General features: G+C 40.6%; 2 protein-coding genes across 11 annotated transcripts; both read left to right on the plus strand.

Moving 5' to 3' along the window:
- Positions 1 to 2,405: 2,405 nt before the first annotated feature.
- On the plus strand, positions 2,406 to 9,512 carry LOC103981752 (ferrochelatase-2, chloroplastic-like). 10 transcript variants are annotated; one of them, XM_065168369.1, is made up of 9 exons: positions 2,406 to 2,646; positions 3,169 to 3,772; positions 5,236 to 5,352; positions 5,520 to 5,621; positions 6,138 to 6,264; positions 7,017 to 7,169; positions 7,308 to 7,408; positions 9,018 to 9,074; positions 9,195 to 9,370. In XM_065168369.1, the coding sequence occupies exons 4-9, from the start codon at positions 5,566 to 5,568 to the stop codon at positions 9,268 to 9,270; spliced, it is 570 nt and encodes a 189-aa protein (XP_065024441.1). In that variant the 5' UTR covers positions 2,406 to 2,646; positions 3,169 to 3,772; positions 5,236 to 5,352; positions 5,520 to 5,565; the 3' UTR covers positions 9,271 to 9,370. The 10 variants fall into 10 exon arrangements, with proteins under 10 accessions (XP_065024441.1, XP_065024453.1, XP_065024390.1 ...); XM_065168381.1 differs by lacking the exons at positions 9,018 to 9,074; positions 9,195 to 9,370 and adding an exon at positions 8,195 to 8,851 and having other exon boundaries at positions 2,409 to 2,646; XM_065168318.1 differs by lacking the exons at positions 2,406 to 2,646; positions 3,169 to 3,772; positions 5,236 to 5,352; positions 5,520 to 5,621 and adding an exon at positions 5,642 to 6,066 and having other exon boundaries at positions 9,195 to 9,387.
- Positions 9,513 to 10,769: 1,257 nt separating this feature from the next.
- Positions 10,770 to 11,591, plus strand: LOC135672083 (vacuolar-processing enzyme-like). Its single transcript, XM_065180539.1, has 2 exons — positions 10,770 to 11,013; positions 11,367 to 11,591. The coding sequence occupies exons 1-2, from the start codon at positions 10,771 to 10,773 to the stop codon at positions 11,589 to 11,591; spliced, it is 468 nt and encodes a 155-aa protein (XP_065036611.1). The 5' UTR covers position 10,770.
- The last annotated feature ends 1,098 nt before the right edge of the window (positions 11,592 to 12,689 follow it).

The raw sequence follows: 12,689 nt of genomic DNA on the forward strand, positions 1-12,689 counted from the left end.
AAGCAAACATGCTAAAACTTGCACATCTTTAATTGCTAGGTTGCATGATGATAAAATTTGATACTATGTTTATCATGCAATGATTTAAACTTTTTATCTCTAAACACATAAGAGTAGGAACTTCTCCTTTTTGTTGATGACAAAGGGAGAGAAGTATGATGACATGACATGTTATGCATAAGTTTATGATGACATGTTGCTTGGATTCTTGAATCCAAGAGTTTCTATCAATAAGGCATATTGATAAGGGGAGTTTGGTTAAACTCCAGGGAGTTAAGGTTAACTCTATTAGTCATCAATTAGTTGTCATCATCAAAAAGGGGGAGATTGTTGAATCTCGGATTTTGATGATGAAACTAATTGATTGTGTTTAGATGTTTAACTTCATTTTGAGTGATGCAGGTCTACTCGATCAGGATTAGATAGTTAACGCAGGAGGAATTGATGTTGCGCCGGAGGAGATCACGTTAGGATATTGGATGGCAGAAGGCTTCGGACGTCGGGCATCGGGCCAAGAGCGGAATTGCGCCAAGGATATCGGGGTTGCAGAGATCAACCATCAATTGGGCAACAAGCCGCAAGAGAGGACGATGCGCTGAAGAATCGGACGAAGCGCCAACCAATGACGTGCCGGGCAACAGAATGTCAATTCGCGTTGTAATAATTGTCTAGATCGGAGTAGAGTTTTGGCTTGTGTGTGCAGGATTAACTACGATAACGATGAAGACATAAAGCGAAACAAAGTGTCGGAGTCAAGCGCGAAGGATTTGTTGTGAGTTCGAGAGTTCGATGGAAGTCCGAAGGTTCGTCGGGATTGCTACCGGAACTAGCCGAGAATGAGTAGGGAGCTTGCCGAAGGGTTTTTCGGAAGGTTCGTTGGAAGTTCGCGGAGCTCGCCGAGAAAGATCGGAGCTTGCCGAAGAAGCTCGTTGGAACTCGCCAAGATCAAATCGTGAAGTCTAGGAGCTTGCCGGGAGTCCGCAGAATGGTTTCCGAGAGTTCGTCGGAAGACCATCGGAAGTTTGCCGGAAGCTCGCCAGAAAAAGTCTTGACTTACAAACTTTGTAATAGCTTAGAAAATGTCTTTAAATTCATAGTTAGCACATTAATTAGGGTTAGGATTAGGTGTTAATCCTATAACCCAAGTAGGGGCCAATTGGGCCTGAATTCGGACTAGTTTGGGCCAAGTTTGGAGCCCAACTAGTGAGCTGAAATAGTGTAGGCGGTGGCACCGCCCAGAACCCGAGAACTGAGCAGTGGCACCGCTGGATTGAGCAGTGGCACCGCCCAGCACTTGAGAGGTCGGGCGGTGGCACCGCCACCGATAGGCGGTGGCACCACCAGCCTCGGGAACCCAAGAGAATTCAAAATTTGGAGCTCAAATTTGAATCCTCTTGGGGCCTATAAATACCCCTCAATTCTCAGCAGAGAACACAACCTTTGAGAAGCAAGAGATTGAGATAAAAGTCTTAGCAAAGCCTTTAGCAAGTTTTTGTTTTCAATAGCTTGAGTGTTCACCTCCCTCTTTCTCTTTGAAAATTTGTAAGAGTGTGAACCACTTGTAAAAGGTTGTAAGAGGGGTATTTGTCCTTCCCCTTCAAAGTGATTTACTAGTGGAAGTTGGGAGCCTCATTGAAGAAGGCTTTGTAAGTGGATGTAGGTCGCATGACCGAACCACTATAAATCGGTTTGCGTTTATCTTATTGTCATTTATATTACTGCAAATCATCTTCACTTTGATGCTCTACTTCTTTGTCTCCTTCTTACGTATCCCTTCAAGTTAAAACGCAATCGAAACGGTTTCAAACGGAACGTTGCTTTTATCGTACGAAGTTTCCGAAAGTGTTTAAATCATCAAAAGTTTATCGTCCTTTACCGCTGCACTAATTCACCCCCCTCTTAGTGCCGCTCCGATCCTAACATATAGGGGTTCCTCCCTCTAAGTTGCTGCTCAAATGCTGCAGAAAACCGACTTATAGGGATCAGCTTAGGTATGTTTTACATGAATGTCCCTCTCGATTAGGATTCTCCTAACTAGAGTCTCAAACGTAGGTCCGAGATGACCTCGTTAGTATGGCCAATCACAAGGAAGGTGGCGTCCAGGTAAACTGTACAACCCAGCGCCACGTCGACGCTGTAATTCTCCCGCTCACAATGTGTAGCAGACGTGGCCACCGTGGGTTCCATCTCAACCCTTGCGTCCCCACGGCGTTGATGGCGTGGCAGCCATTGCGTCGTGGATTTCGCTATTCGCTGTTCTGGCGCAAACAAAATAGGAAGGGAGATGGTCAGATTTGTTGATTTGGGGTTCCGCCAAAAAATGGCACCAGACGCGGCCCCAGTTTTGTTCGTGCGCGACGATTTCACGGGGCCCTATATGTTTCGCCAATCACAACGCGTATAAGGACTGCTCAGTCTCTCAATAGTTGGTAGGTCGGGTTGGGGGGCGGAGGAGAGAGCTCGGCGCGACTCCCTTCCCTTCAGAAGCAACCAACCTGTTGCTGCCTCCTTCCCTCACCCCTTTTTGTCCGACCACTGGCTAGTAACCTTAGCCCACCATCATAAGAAGAGACGATCGATCCATCGTGCTATACCGTGATTGTTGGAGTTCTCGTCCTATTTTTTCGATCCTTCTCTAACTGCAAGGTGCGTCCTCCTCCATCCCGTTTCTCCGTTCCTACTCGAGCGGTATTGCCTTCTGATTTCGTCTGCCTCGAGCTCGGTGTCCTTCGACCCGTTCCTTTAGTGTTTGCGATCAGAACCCGTTGGATTTATGATGCATGGACCGGTCAAAATGACGAATCATTTATCTCTTTCGATCTTTAGTCATAATCATTGCCATGTACGAATTATATGCCACATTAGCGAGTACGGGGTGCAATCTGGCGAGCGATAGCTTGATGGGAGAACAAAAAAATGCGCGAGTCTGTTTGGCAGATGATAAATTGGATGAGATTGTGATCTGGTTATCATTAATGTCATATTTCGAGGGTATTTTTTATGAGATTGTGTATGATGTTGTAATTGTCTAGGTGTTCTTTGCCTTTTAATGTGCCAATTTCCGTTGGCTTCATTGTTACCATTATTTTTTCTCTTCTGATTTCTATATGATCTGAAGGACTATATTTGTTGGTGAATCTAATCCTTTTCTCACTTTTGCTACTTTAGAGTTGGAGCTCAATTGCCACGCTCTGAAAGCATGGAAGCAGTGAATTCTGCGGTTGCGCAGACCAAGCTCCTTCATTTAAGGGGTCGAAACAATAATGGCTCTCTCGGTTTGTAAGGGATGCTCCCCATTTTCTTGGTTGCTTTTGATAAATGAACCTAATATTGAGATCGACTTGTGGGTTTATATCTAAGTAAACCGTTCGTCTTTCCTATATAAAAAGATAAACAGAGAGCTTATTGCCAATTCAATTTCAGGTCAATGCGCAGGCGAAGTACATATGTCTGCTGTATAAAATTTACCTTCCATTCATCAGATAATGGTCTTCAGGAAACTGATAAGTCTCTGGAGTTACCATCATTTTCCTGTCTTTCGTCTGATGTTGGCAAAATGAAATTTGCTAAACAAACACATATGCTGGTCAAGAAGTATAACCAATCCAGGAGAACAAATTATTCTGCTGAAGCATGTACATATGATGGTAAAGTTCTCAGTAATGCTTCAAGTGCCGCACAAGAAAGGGTTGGGGTGCTGCTGTTGAATCTTGGAGGTCCAGAGACCCTTAACGATGTTCAACCATTCCTTTTCAATTTATTTGCTGATCCGGTAAGTCAATTCATCAACTATTGAAAAAAAAAAAGACTTTATATCTATCTTATGTGTGCTTACTTGTTTTGTATTTGGAATTTTGGTTCATTCTGCTGACTTCATTAGTAACTATTCTACTTGCAATAGTCAACCTTTTGAGCAAATAAGAATTTGAGAAAATAAATTATGCTGGCTAGAATTTTTTAATTGTTATAAGTCTTTTACATGATTAATAAATAGAAAATTTCTGTGTGAATAAGGCAGCAAATGTTCCTCAATCTTTACCAGCCTACAATAGATGTTGATCCTTTTAGAGATGCTAATGCATGCTACAGCTGGGATAGGATAGCTTTATATAAGATGAACTGATGATAAATAGGTATTCCTGCTTGATGCGACACAGATAATTTGGATTTTATTGGTTTTTTCGGGTTTCCAAGGAAATTTCCTCCTTGAGCTAGTGTTTGAAACTAATGGCTCTGGATTCTTAATTAAAATTGGAAACTCAACAGTTCAGATTTTAAACTTGGATCTACATACATACCAGTCGTAACCTTTTGTTGATCATTGATGGTTGAAATAAAGTAAATTGATCATTTCTGTTCGTCATGTGATGGCTTAGAGTTCTTGGTATTGAGACAAAAAAAAAAGAAGTGAAGAGTTAAATACTCACAGAAACCTGGTGAAGGAAATATACTATAAACAAGGTTGTTGAGTAATCCCACCTAGAAATTTCTGTTTTACTAGCACTGCAAAAGGTGGAGTCAGTTATAGAAGAAATAGACAAAACTTTACATTTTCTATGGGGTAAAGTTACTGTCTGTTCAATACCCTCAGAATGCAAGCCATCGTGTAAAAGAGAATAAACAGGAGGATACTAACCCAAAGCTTATTCATGTATGGAAAGCAGCCCCAAAGGAGAAATTTTTATAGGACAGCCACATGTTTTCTAGGGATCCTTCGCCATATTTGGACAATGCATTCCTAATATAAGGTTTTATTATGTAAGGAAAGTCATTCTTTAGGAAAATAAAAAGGGACAATAAAGATATGCCTTCCATGAGGGAAAAATAGGTATAACATTGACAGATAGGGAAAGAAGCAGAAGGCTGAAAACAAATCATAGAGTGGGTGTGCATGCGTTTTCTCTTGGTTGGCACATTGCTAATACAATTTTAATATCAGGGAATGGTGCAATGGTCATAATTGGTGTACCATCACAAATATTATTGCAAATAGTGTAACTATCGAAACATGCATGTGATAAAAACCAATTGTTTTTTGTTTCCAATTTCACGAATGCCTGTGAAAATTTTTGTCATTAATGCTGCACATAATATTTTTTTTGGAATGATTTTATTTCATTTTCAATTGTTTTGACTTAAGAGTTCTTTTCTACTGCTCTACTAGGATATTATACAACTTCCTAGGTTATTCTGGTTTCTCCAGCGACCACTGGCCCAACTAATGTCAGTTTTCAGGTTTGCAATTGGTGGTGGATCACCATTCTGGTTTCTCCAGCGACCACTGGCCCAAGTAAGGAGGGTTATGCTGCCATTGGTGGTGGATCACCATTACGGAGAATTACTGATGATCAGGTTTGCAATTTGATTTTGGTAACATTTCCTTATTTTTCCTGGAGATACATCTTCACATCACAAAGGCCTGGTGATTTGGTGGAATGTTTTGTCATTAGAATTTAGAAGTCTTATTTTTCAAAGCCAAAAATTTGGTAATGACGAGCTTATCACTGGAGAATCTGCAGGCGTGAGCATTGAAACTGGCCCTTGAAGACAAGGATCTGCAAGCTGATGTATATGTTGGTATGCGATATTGGCACCCTTTCACAGAGGATGCTCTTCATCAGGTTTGTCATTGCACTTGGCATGCTCATGGGAAACAAGTTGCTCAATGTTCAATATGACATCCCTCCTTGCTGTAGTCATCTGCTGCATTTCTCATTATCTTATAATTGTTTCGTCTGATGCCAATTGGCTCTTCAATCCTAAAACTATACGTCATATCATAGGCAAACCAAAATTATCTTGTTTCTTCATGTGGTGACAGTATTCATGCAATATATATATAGTTTACTCAGAAGAACAGTAATGCTTTTTGGTAATATGATGCATGGAATGTCCTTGCTTTACTCTAAGCTCTCTGGCTAATTGTTTAGTTAATTATGACTATTTACCTATGCGATCACTGATAAAGAAGGACAAAATAACAAAGCTCGTTGTGCTTCCACTTTATCCTCAATTCTCTATATCTACTAGTGGTTCTAGCATCCGTGTTCTCCAGAGCATCATCAGGTGGATAACAGTTTCTTATTTGTCTCTCTACTTTGTTGACTTGTCTTACACTTTACATAATCACATTGCAGGGAAGATGTTTATTTTACAAGATTGCCAATTTCTATCATCGAATCATGGTATCAACGTGAAGGGTATATTAACTCAATGGTTGACTTGATAGAAAATGAGCTATTAATTTTCTCTAAGCCAGAGGAGGTAATTCATACTGATCTTGTGAATGTGTGATTTACGTTAATCAGCTTTCTTCTACTTTGTCAGTTATGCCATGATATCATATGGTGGTTTTTCCTGTAGCCTCACATGTATTATATCTACCACAACATTTTTAATTCCAAATTGTATAGAATTTATATCAACATATTGTGCTAAGCTTCATAAACTATGCAAGGAGAGCCATGGAAGTTGCTTTGTTAAACCAGCAACCTTTTGTGTGAACGACAGCCAATGAACAACATTGAAAAGTGATGGTGTGGTGCTCTGATTTTGCTTTTAGTTCTCTTTTTTTTTGCCTTTTCACCTCTGTTTTCTGCTCGTTTCATATTGAGAGCAAAAATTGTTTTCCCAAACATGCTTTTCGTATTGTCTTTGGATTTGGATTGATGAAATTAACTGGATGATGCGAAAGAAACACAAATTGCGGCATCTAAAATCAGGCATGAAGATGTTTTCATATCTAATTTGGGGCACTGCTGTTCTTACATTTATGGTTTGTGATACTGCTGTTAAAGCATAAAGTGTTTTTCTGCAGCATATTCATTTAGGGATTAGTTGGTGAAAAAAGTAAGCTAAATGGATATCAAAAGGTTTTGTTGCTGCTCCGGATAGAGATTCATGCATTTGCTAATGAATTTATCCTTGCCCCATATTCGTGATATGATGCCCCGAGTAGCTCGGCATTGTTTCTGGATACTTATGTTGGCATGTTTCTATTTGGCTTGTGAGGGTAGGTCATGGTATTCTTTAGCGCACATGGAGTTCCACTTAGTTATGTCGAGGATGCAGGAGATCCATACAGAGATCAGATGGAAGAGTGTATCGCTTTGATCATGGATGAGTTGAAATCTAGAGGAATTCACAATCACCACATTCTGGCTTATCAGGTAGTGTGAGTTTATATAGGCGCTCAAAGCTTTGTACATGCCTCGTATCGAGATCTCTATGGTTTCTCAGACAGACTTCAGAATTAATCTCATCACTTGATCCTGTAGTTTCCTCATCATTTTTCTTAATTCTTGCAGAGCCGAGTTGGGCCTGTTCAATGGTTGAAGCCTTATACTGACGAAGTAATTGTTGAGCTTGGCCGGAGAGGTATAAGGAGCCTTCTGGCTGTTCCTGTCAGGTAACTTTTCATTATGTCAAACTTCACGATTGCAAATAATTATGAGATTGAGCTAAATTTGACTATGATTTTGACAACATATCATATTCTCAATGGTTATTTAATAATATAGTCTATCGATGCATGGATATTTAATAATATAGTCTATCAATGCTGCATTGCACAATTGTATCAATTATTGTCTTCTTGACCCCTATTTGACAGATTGTTTTATCAATAGATGTAATAGAATCCTTGTTGTTTCCCATTAATGTAGAATGTTATCTTTCTGATCACCAAGGTCTTTTGATTGATCATACTTGGCTCTTTTTTGCTGGATGGTTGTTTTGATAGTCGGGCATATTGTGCCGCTTGATTTTCCATGATTACACCCATATAATTGTTTAATGCATCATATTTTGGTAGCGAATTGCAGCTTTATATCCTTCCCCTAGTGCACATACATTTATTTATATGCCAGATTTTTCACTTAGGAGATTTGTTGGATCACACTCATATGTTATAACAATTCATGAATTGGTTAGCTTGCTTGAGTAATTGAGGACCATCTCCTGATTTACTGTTTACATTAATGGCATAGCCACTTAGATTCATCTTTTTAAAATAGTAATTTTAGGTCACCATAAACCTCTGCCTTGACGAAAGATTTGCTTGGTTGGGGGTTTGTTTATGCCTTTGCTTGACTAGCTCTCCATTGCCAATTTTTGAAATCCAGTGAATCCTGACCTACTTATATTTAGGATGCCAAGAGGGAATCTCATCCTTGTGCACTAAATTGTAGTGCAGGATCCAATCAGCAGTGATTCGCATTGGGAAGGAATCATAAAATGGAATATACTTGGACATTTTGTGTTTTCACAGTGATTACGATTCTGATATTTCTGTGCTGTCATTTCTTTTACCAATCAGCAGTGAGTGAGCATATTGAAACTCTAGAAGAGATTGATATGGAGTACAAGCACTTGGCTCTGCAATCAGGCATTGAGAATTGGGGCAGGGTGCCAGCTCTGGGCTGCACCTCATCCTTCATCTCAGATCTAGCGGATGCTGTGATCGAAGCCCTCCCTTGTGCTTCTAGACCAAGTACAAGGAGCGCGCCCAGTCAATGTGAGACCGAGACAGAACCTGTGATCAACCTGTTTTTTGGATCCATCTTTGCATTTGTGCTGTTGCTGTCGCGTAGAGTGATTTCTGCGTTCAGGAATTTCCTCTTCTGACGTGTTTACTCGAGACATGATTCTTCTGATGAACCGCATGTCTTTCTGATAACCAAAGTCCAAGAAGCAAACTTTTAGGATGAATTCGCTTGCATTGGGGAGGGAGCGGTACAAACGGTCTTCTCGGTTGGTTACAAACGGGCCATACATACCATTGCGACCATTTCAGTGTATTATTAGCTGGGAAAAATAAAAATAAAAATTCTTCTACTGGATATTTCAACCATCCAAATATTTTAGCTTTCGTCATTAAACGCACGTCGTGGAGAAGAAGTAGTTGCATGCTTCGATGTCCGACCGTCCTATCCTACTACTGTAGCTTTTTTTTTTTTTTTTTTGTGTAAGGTGATGATACTTCACAGGATTACTTTCTTTCCTATATGCCACTGCAGCATCTTTGGATGTGAAAGGAATGATATGCCAATCTCAAACGCAAGCATCAATACCAGGTACTGTTACTTGGCTTCAATTGCAACCCACCTACATAATTAATCGATAGACCTTCTTATTAGCAATTTCACATTTGTTTCCCACTAATAGCTTGATCACTGGCATCATATTTACTCCAGCGAGACATGCCTGAGATTTCATTTCAAAGTTTGCACGCATTTTGTTCCGTGCTTCTTCTGCATACGAAGCCACTAATCAACATCCATCCATAGTATTGATGCTAAGTGTTATGAGAATGGTTTATAGGGACGAAGAGATACACGAACGACGACGAAGGCTGTTTGTCCAGTAGACCAGTTTGTATGGTTTTAATTTGTCCTATCTATGCTTTATTAGGAATCCAAACTGATGTGTGATGACACAGTTGGTGATTCTTAGACCAAACGTAAGTCTCATTCTTCTCGTGCACCGCGGCTTACATCTTAAGTTTGTCTGTTTTTGATTTGTCTTATCTATGCTTTTATGTGTGATGACAGAGTCCATGATTCCATATACCAAACAGAAGCCACGTTCTGTTTATTTTTGGTTTTATTTCAATTTCTGGAAAGTGACTTCTTAAATAACAAAGCACTTTTCAATAGACGGAAAGATGGAAGGGGTTGAAAAGAATAAAGATGTCAAGATGCTTTCCACAGATGGGAGCATATTTCCCTCTTCGGAGACACACAACCTGTTGACGACATGCAATCCAGGAACCTCCGCACCAGCTCCCACTCCATCCCCTTCCATAACTTGCCCCACCTTCCCTTGTGGCTTAAGCTTGGAGGTTTAAAGGTGTTCCCCATCGATGACTTGCAAAGGAACGACCATATCCATGGCTGATTTACTTTCTGCCTCGATATTGAACAAAGTCAAATCCTTCTCTTCCGTGAAAGTTGGATTCGATGGTTTTCGAATTTATTCCTCCAAATAAGTTTGTTTATATATATATATATATATATATATGTATGTATGTATGTATATGTATGTATGTATATGTATGTATGTATATGTATATATGTATATGTATATATATATATATATGTATATGTATATATATATATATATATATATGTATATATATATATATATATATATATATATATATATATATATATATATATATATAGTTGAAGTTAATATCTATTAACTTAATATTATTTGATTATCATAAATACCCTAGATATATTATTTTTACAATTATTAAATTTAAATCGACATCGGCAGGCTAATATTATTAGTGGTTTAGTTTTGATACACATACAGAGGAATCTTACGAAGCTTGTGCGTAGGGGCCCACATGGCCCATAGGGTATGTCGAGGTATCTGGGACACGTATCGTATCGTTCACCTCCAAGCAGCTCATTTGCGGATATGGAGACGCAGGTGGGCCCTAGTGAGCATCACCTCTGTCCCCAGTGGGAAGGCGGGTAGCTATCGGACTCCGCAAGCGAATGCATTCTTTTTCTGGCCTGAGATTCTTTCACCCGATCCCACACCTCCAACGAGCTCGAGCTGTACGGTCGTGATTCGTCAACCAAGAGCAACGGATGACGGTCGTCCACGTCGGCTCTGGAGCAGATCCAACGGCGGAGATATCCGTATTACGGGGGAAGAACACCCTATATAAACGCGTCACTCCCGGCAACCTTTCCCTCGTGCTCTCTCTCACTCTCACTCGCTCCCCCTCCTTCTGTACCTGTTACGAAGTAGGCGATGTTGATCGGCTACATTCGCCTTGGGTGGTCCGAAACCGATACGATGGCCCGTTTCGCTGTCGGCGCACTTCGCCTCCTCCTCCTCCTCCTGCCACTCTTCCTCGTCGACTCCCGCCTCGACCATATTGGGGTGTCGTCCGATCAGGCGACGAACACGATCAACGGCGATGACGAGATCGTGGGGACGAGATGGGCGGTGCTCATCGCGGGATCCAATGGCTATTATAACTATCGTCATCAGGTGGGTGCATCGTTCCCCGGCCATCCTTGTTCCTTCCACGTAACGTCACGACGCCAACATTACTGTATCTCTACTTTTTTGATGCAATCTGATGTCTTCCTTCTTACCATTCTCATATATCAATCGTGGGTTATTTTATGTTGCTATAGAGTTAGAGCTGCATGCATTTATTCTCATTTATCAATCGTAGGTTACTAGCGTATGGTTATAGAGTTAGAGATGCACGCATGCATGTTTGTGATAGTATAAAGTGGTATGTATATATATTCAATTGAATACATATCTTGATTCAATATTCGGTTGGATTTTGCCTTGAAGTCCACAATTTTCTTTTCTTTGAAACCTTTCTGCAGGCTGATGTCTGTCATGCATATCAAATCTTGAGGAGGGGCGGGCTAAAAGATGAGAACATCGTTGTTTTCATGTACGATGATATTGCAAACAATGAGGAAAATCCTATACCCGGAGTCATAATCAATGATCCCCAGGGTGAGAATGTGTATGCGGGAGTACCAAAGGTTTGCATTTGCTTTGTTTATGAATGGGGTTATCGTCCATCAGTATCATCGACCATTTAGTTTATATGATATCTGAGTATGACTTGCATGCATGCAAGCAGGACTACGTTGGAGATGATGTTAATGTGAACAACTTCTTCGCCGTTCTCCTTGGAAATAGGACTGCTCTGACCGGAGGAAGCGGAAAGGTCATTGATAGCGGTCCGGATGATTACATATTCGTCTACTACACCGATCACGGTGGGCCTGGAGTTCTTGGTTAGTAGGACGCTTTAAATGTTCTCAACTGGTTTAACGCTTTCGTTCCATGGTTGTCGAGTGATATCGGAGAGGAAACTAATACATCGACCTAAAAATTTGCCAGGGATGCCCACTTATCCTGACCTTTATGCCGATGACCTGATTGCTGTGTTGAAGCACAAGCATGCAACAGGATCCTATAAAAGCATGGTAACATCCACATTTATACAGTATCTATCATCTGGACATACGTGCATATACTCTTTTACATACGATAATATTTCAGGTGTTTTACTTGGAAGCTTGTGAATCTGGGAGTATCTTCGAGGGCCTTCTGCCGAACAATATTAATATATATGCCACAACAGCCGCCAACGCCATGGAAAGCAGTTATGCAACCTACTGCCCGGGGATGTTCCCCAGCCCTCCTCCACAATTCACCACCTGTTTGGGGGACTTGTATAGTGTTTCCTGGATGGAAGACAGGTGCGTATTACTACTAAGCCAACTGTCCCTCCTGCTATCTATCACATACATATGAGGAATGTCTTTTTACCGTCATCGCGTACGCGCACACATACACACACACAGACACTTTTTTTATTCTATCATGACATGTATTGATGATGCACAAATTTATTGCAACGTCTCATTCTCTCTGTTCTACCTCCACCTGATGTATGTGCTTTCCTGAAATGAAGTATTTCTTTGCACACATACATACATACATACCTCTTGAGAAATTCCCAATCTTCAATGTCACGGATATTGTTTTCCGGTTCTAGTTCTATAGTTATCTCACAGGGTCATTTTCTTGCATGATCAGCTACGTACATGATTGGCGGACCGAAACCCTAGCGCAACAGTATCAGCTAGTAAGCGCTTAGTGCTGGAGTTTCCTCCTCCTCTATCACCTGT

Source organism: Musa acuminata, chromosome BXJ1-4 (assembly GCF_036884655.1).
Source record: "Musa acuminata AAA Group cultivar baxijiao chromosome BXJ1-4, Cavendish_Baxijiao_AAA, whole genome shotgun sequence".
NCBI classification, from domain to species: domain Eukaryota; kingdom Viridiplantae; phylum Streptophyta; class Magnoliopsida; order Zingiberales; family Musaceae; genus Musa; species Musa acuminata.

Bases quoted from the DNA above. Each gene is read 5' to 3' on its own strand.
- LOC135672083 (XM_065180539.1), top strand. From the start codon at position 10,771: ATGTTGATCGGCTACATTCGCCTTGGGTGGTCCGAAACCGATACGATG. The intron at 11,014-11,366 runs GTGGGTGCATCG...ACCTTTCTGCAG, and splicing joins ATTATAACTATCGTCATCAG to GCTGATGTCTGTCATGCATA.
- LOC103981752 (XM_065168318.1), top strand. From the start codon at position 5,885: ATGGAATGTCCTTGCTTTACTCTAAGCTCTCTGGCTAATTGTTTAGTT. The intron at 6,265-7,016 runs GTAATTCATACT...TTGTGAGGGTAG, and splicing joins TTTTCTCTAAGCCAGAGGAG to GTCATGGTATTCTTTAGCGC. The intron at 7,170-7,307 runs GTAGTGTGAGTT...TAATTCTTGCAG, and splicing joins ACCACATTCTGGCTTATCAG to AGCCGAGTTGGGCCTGTTCA.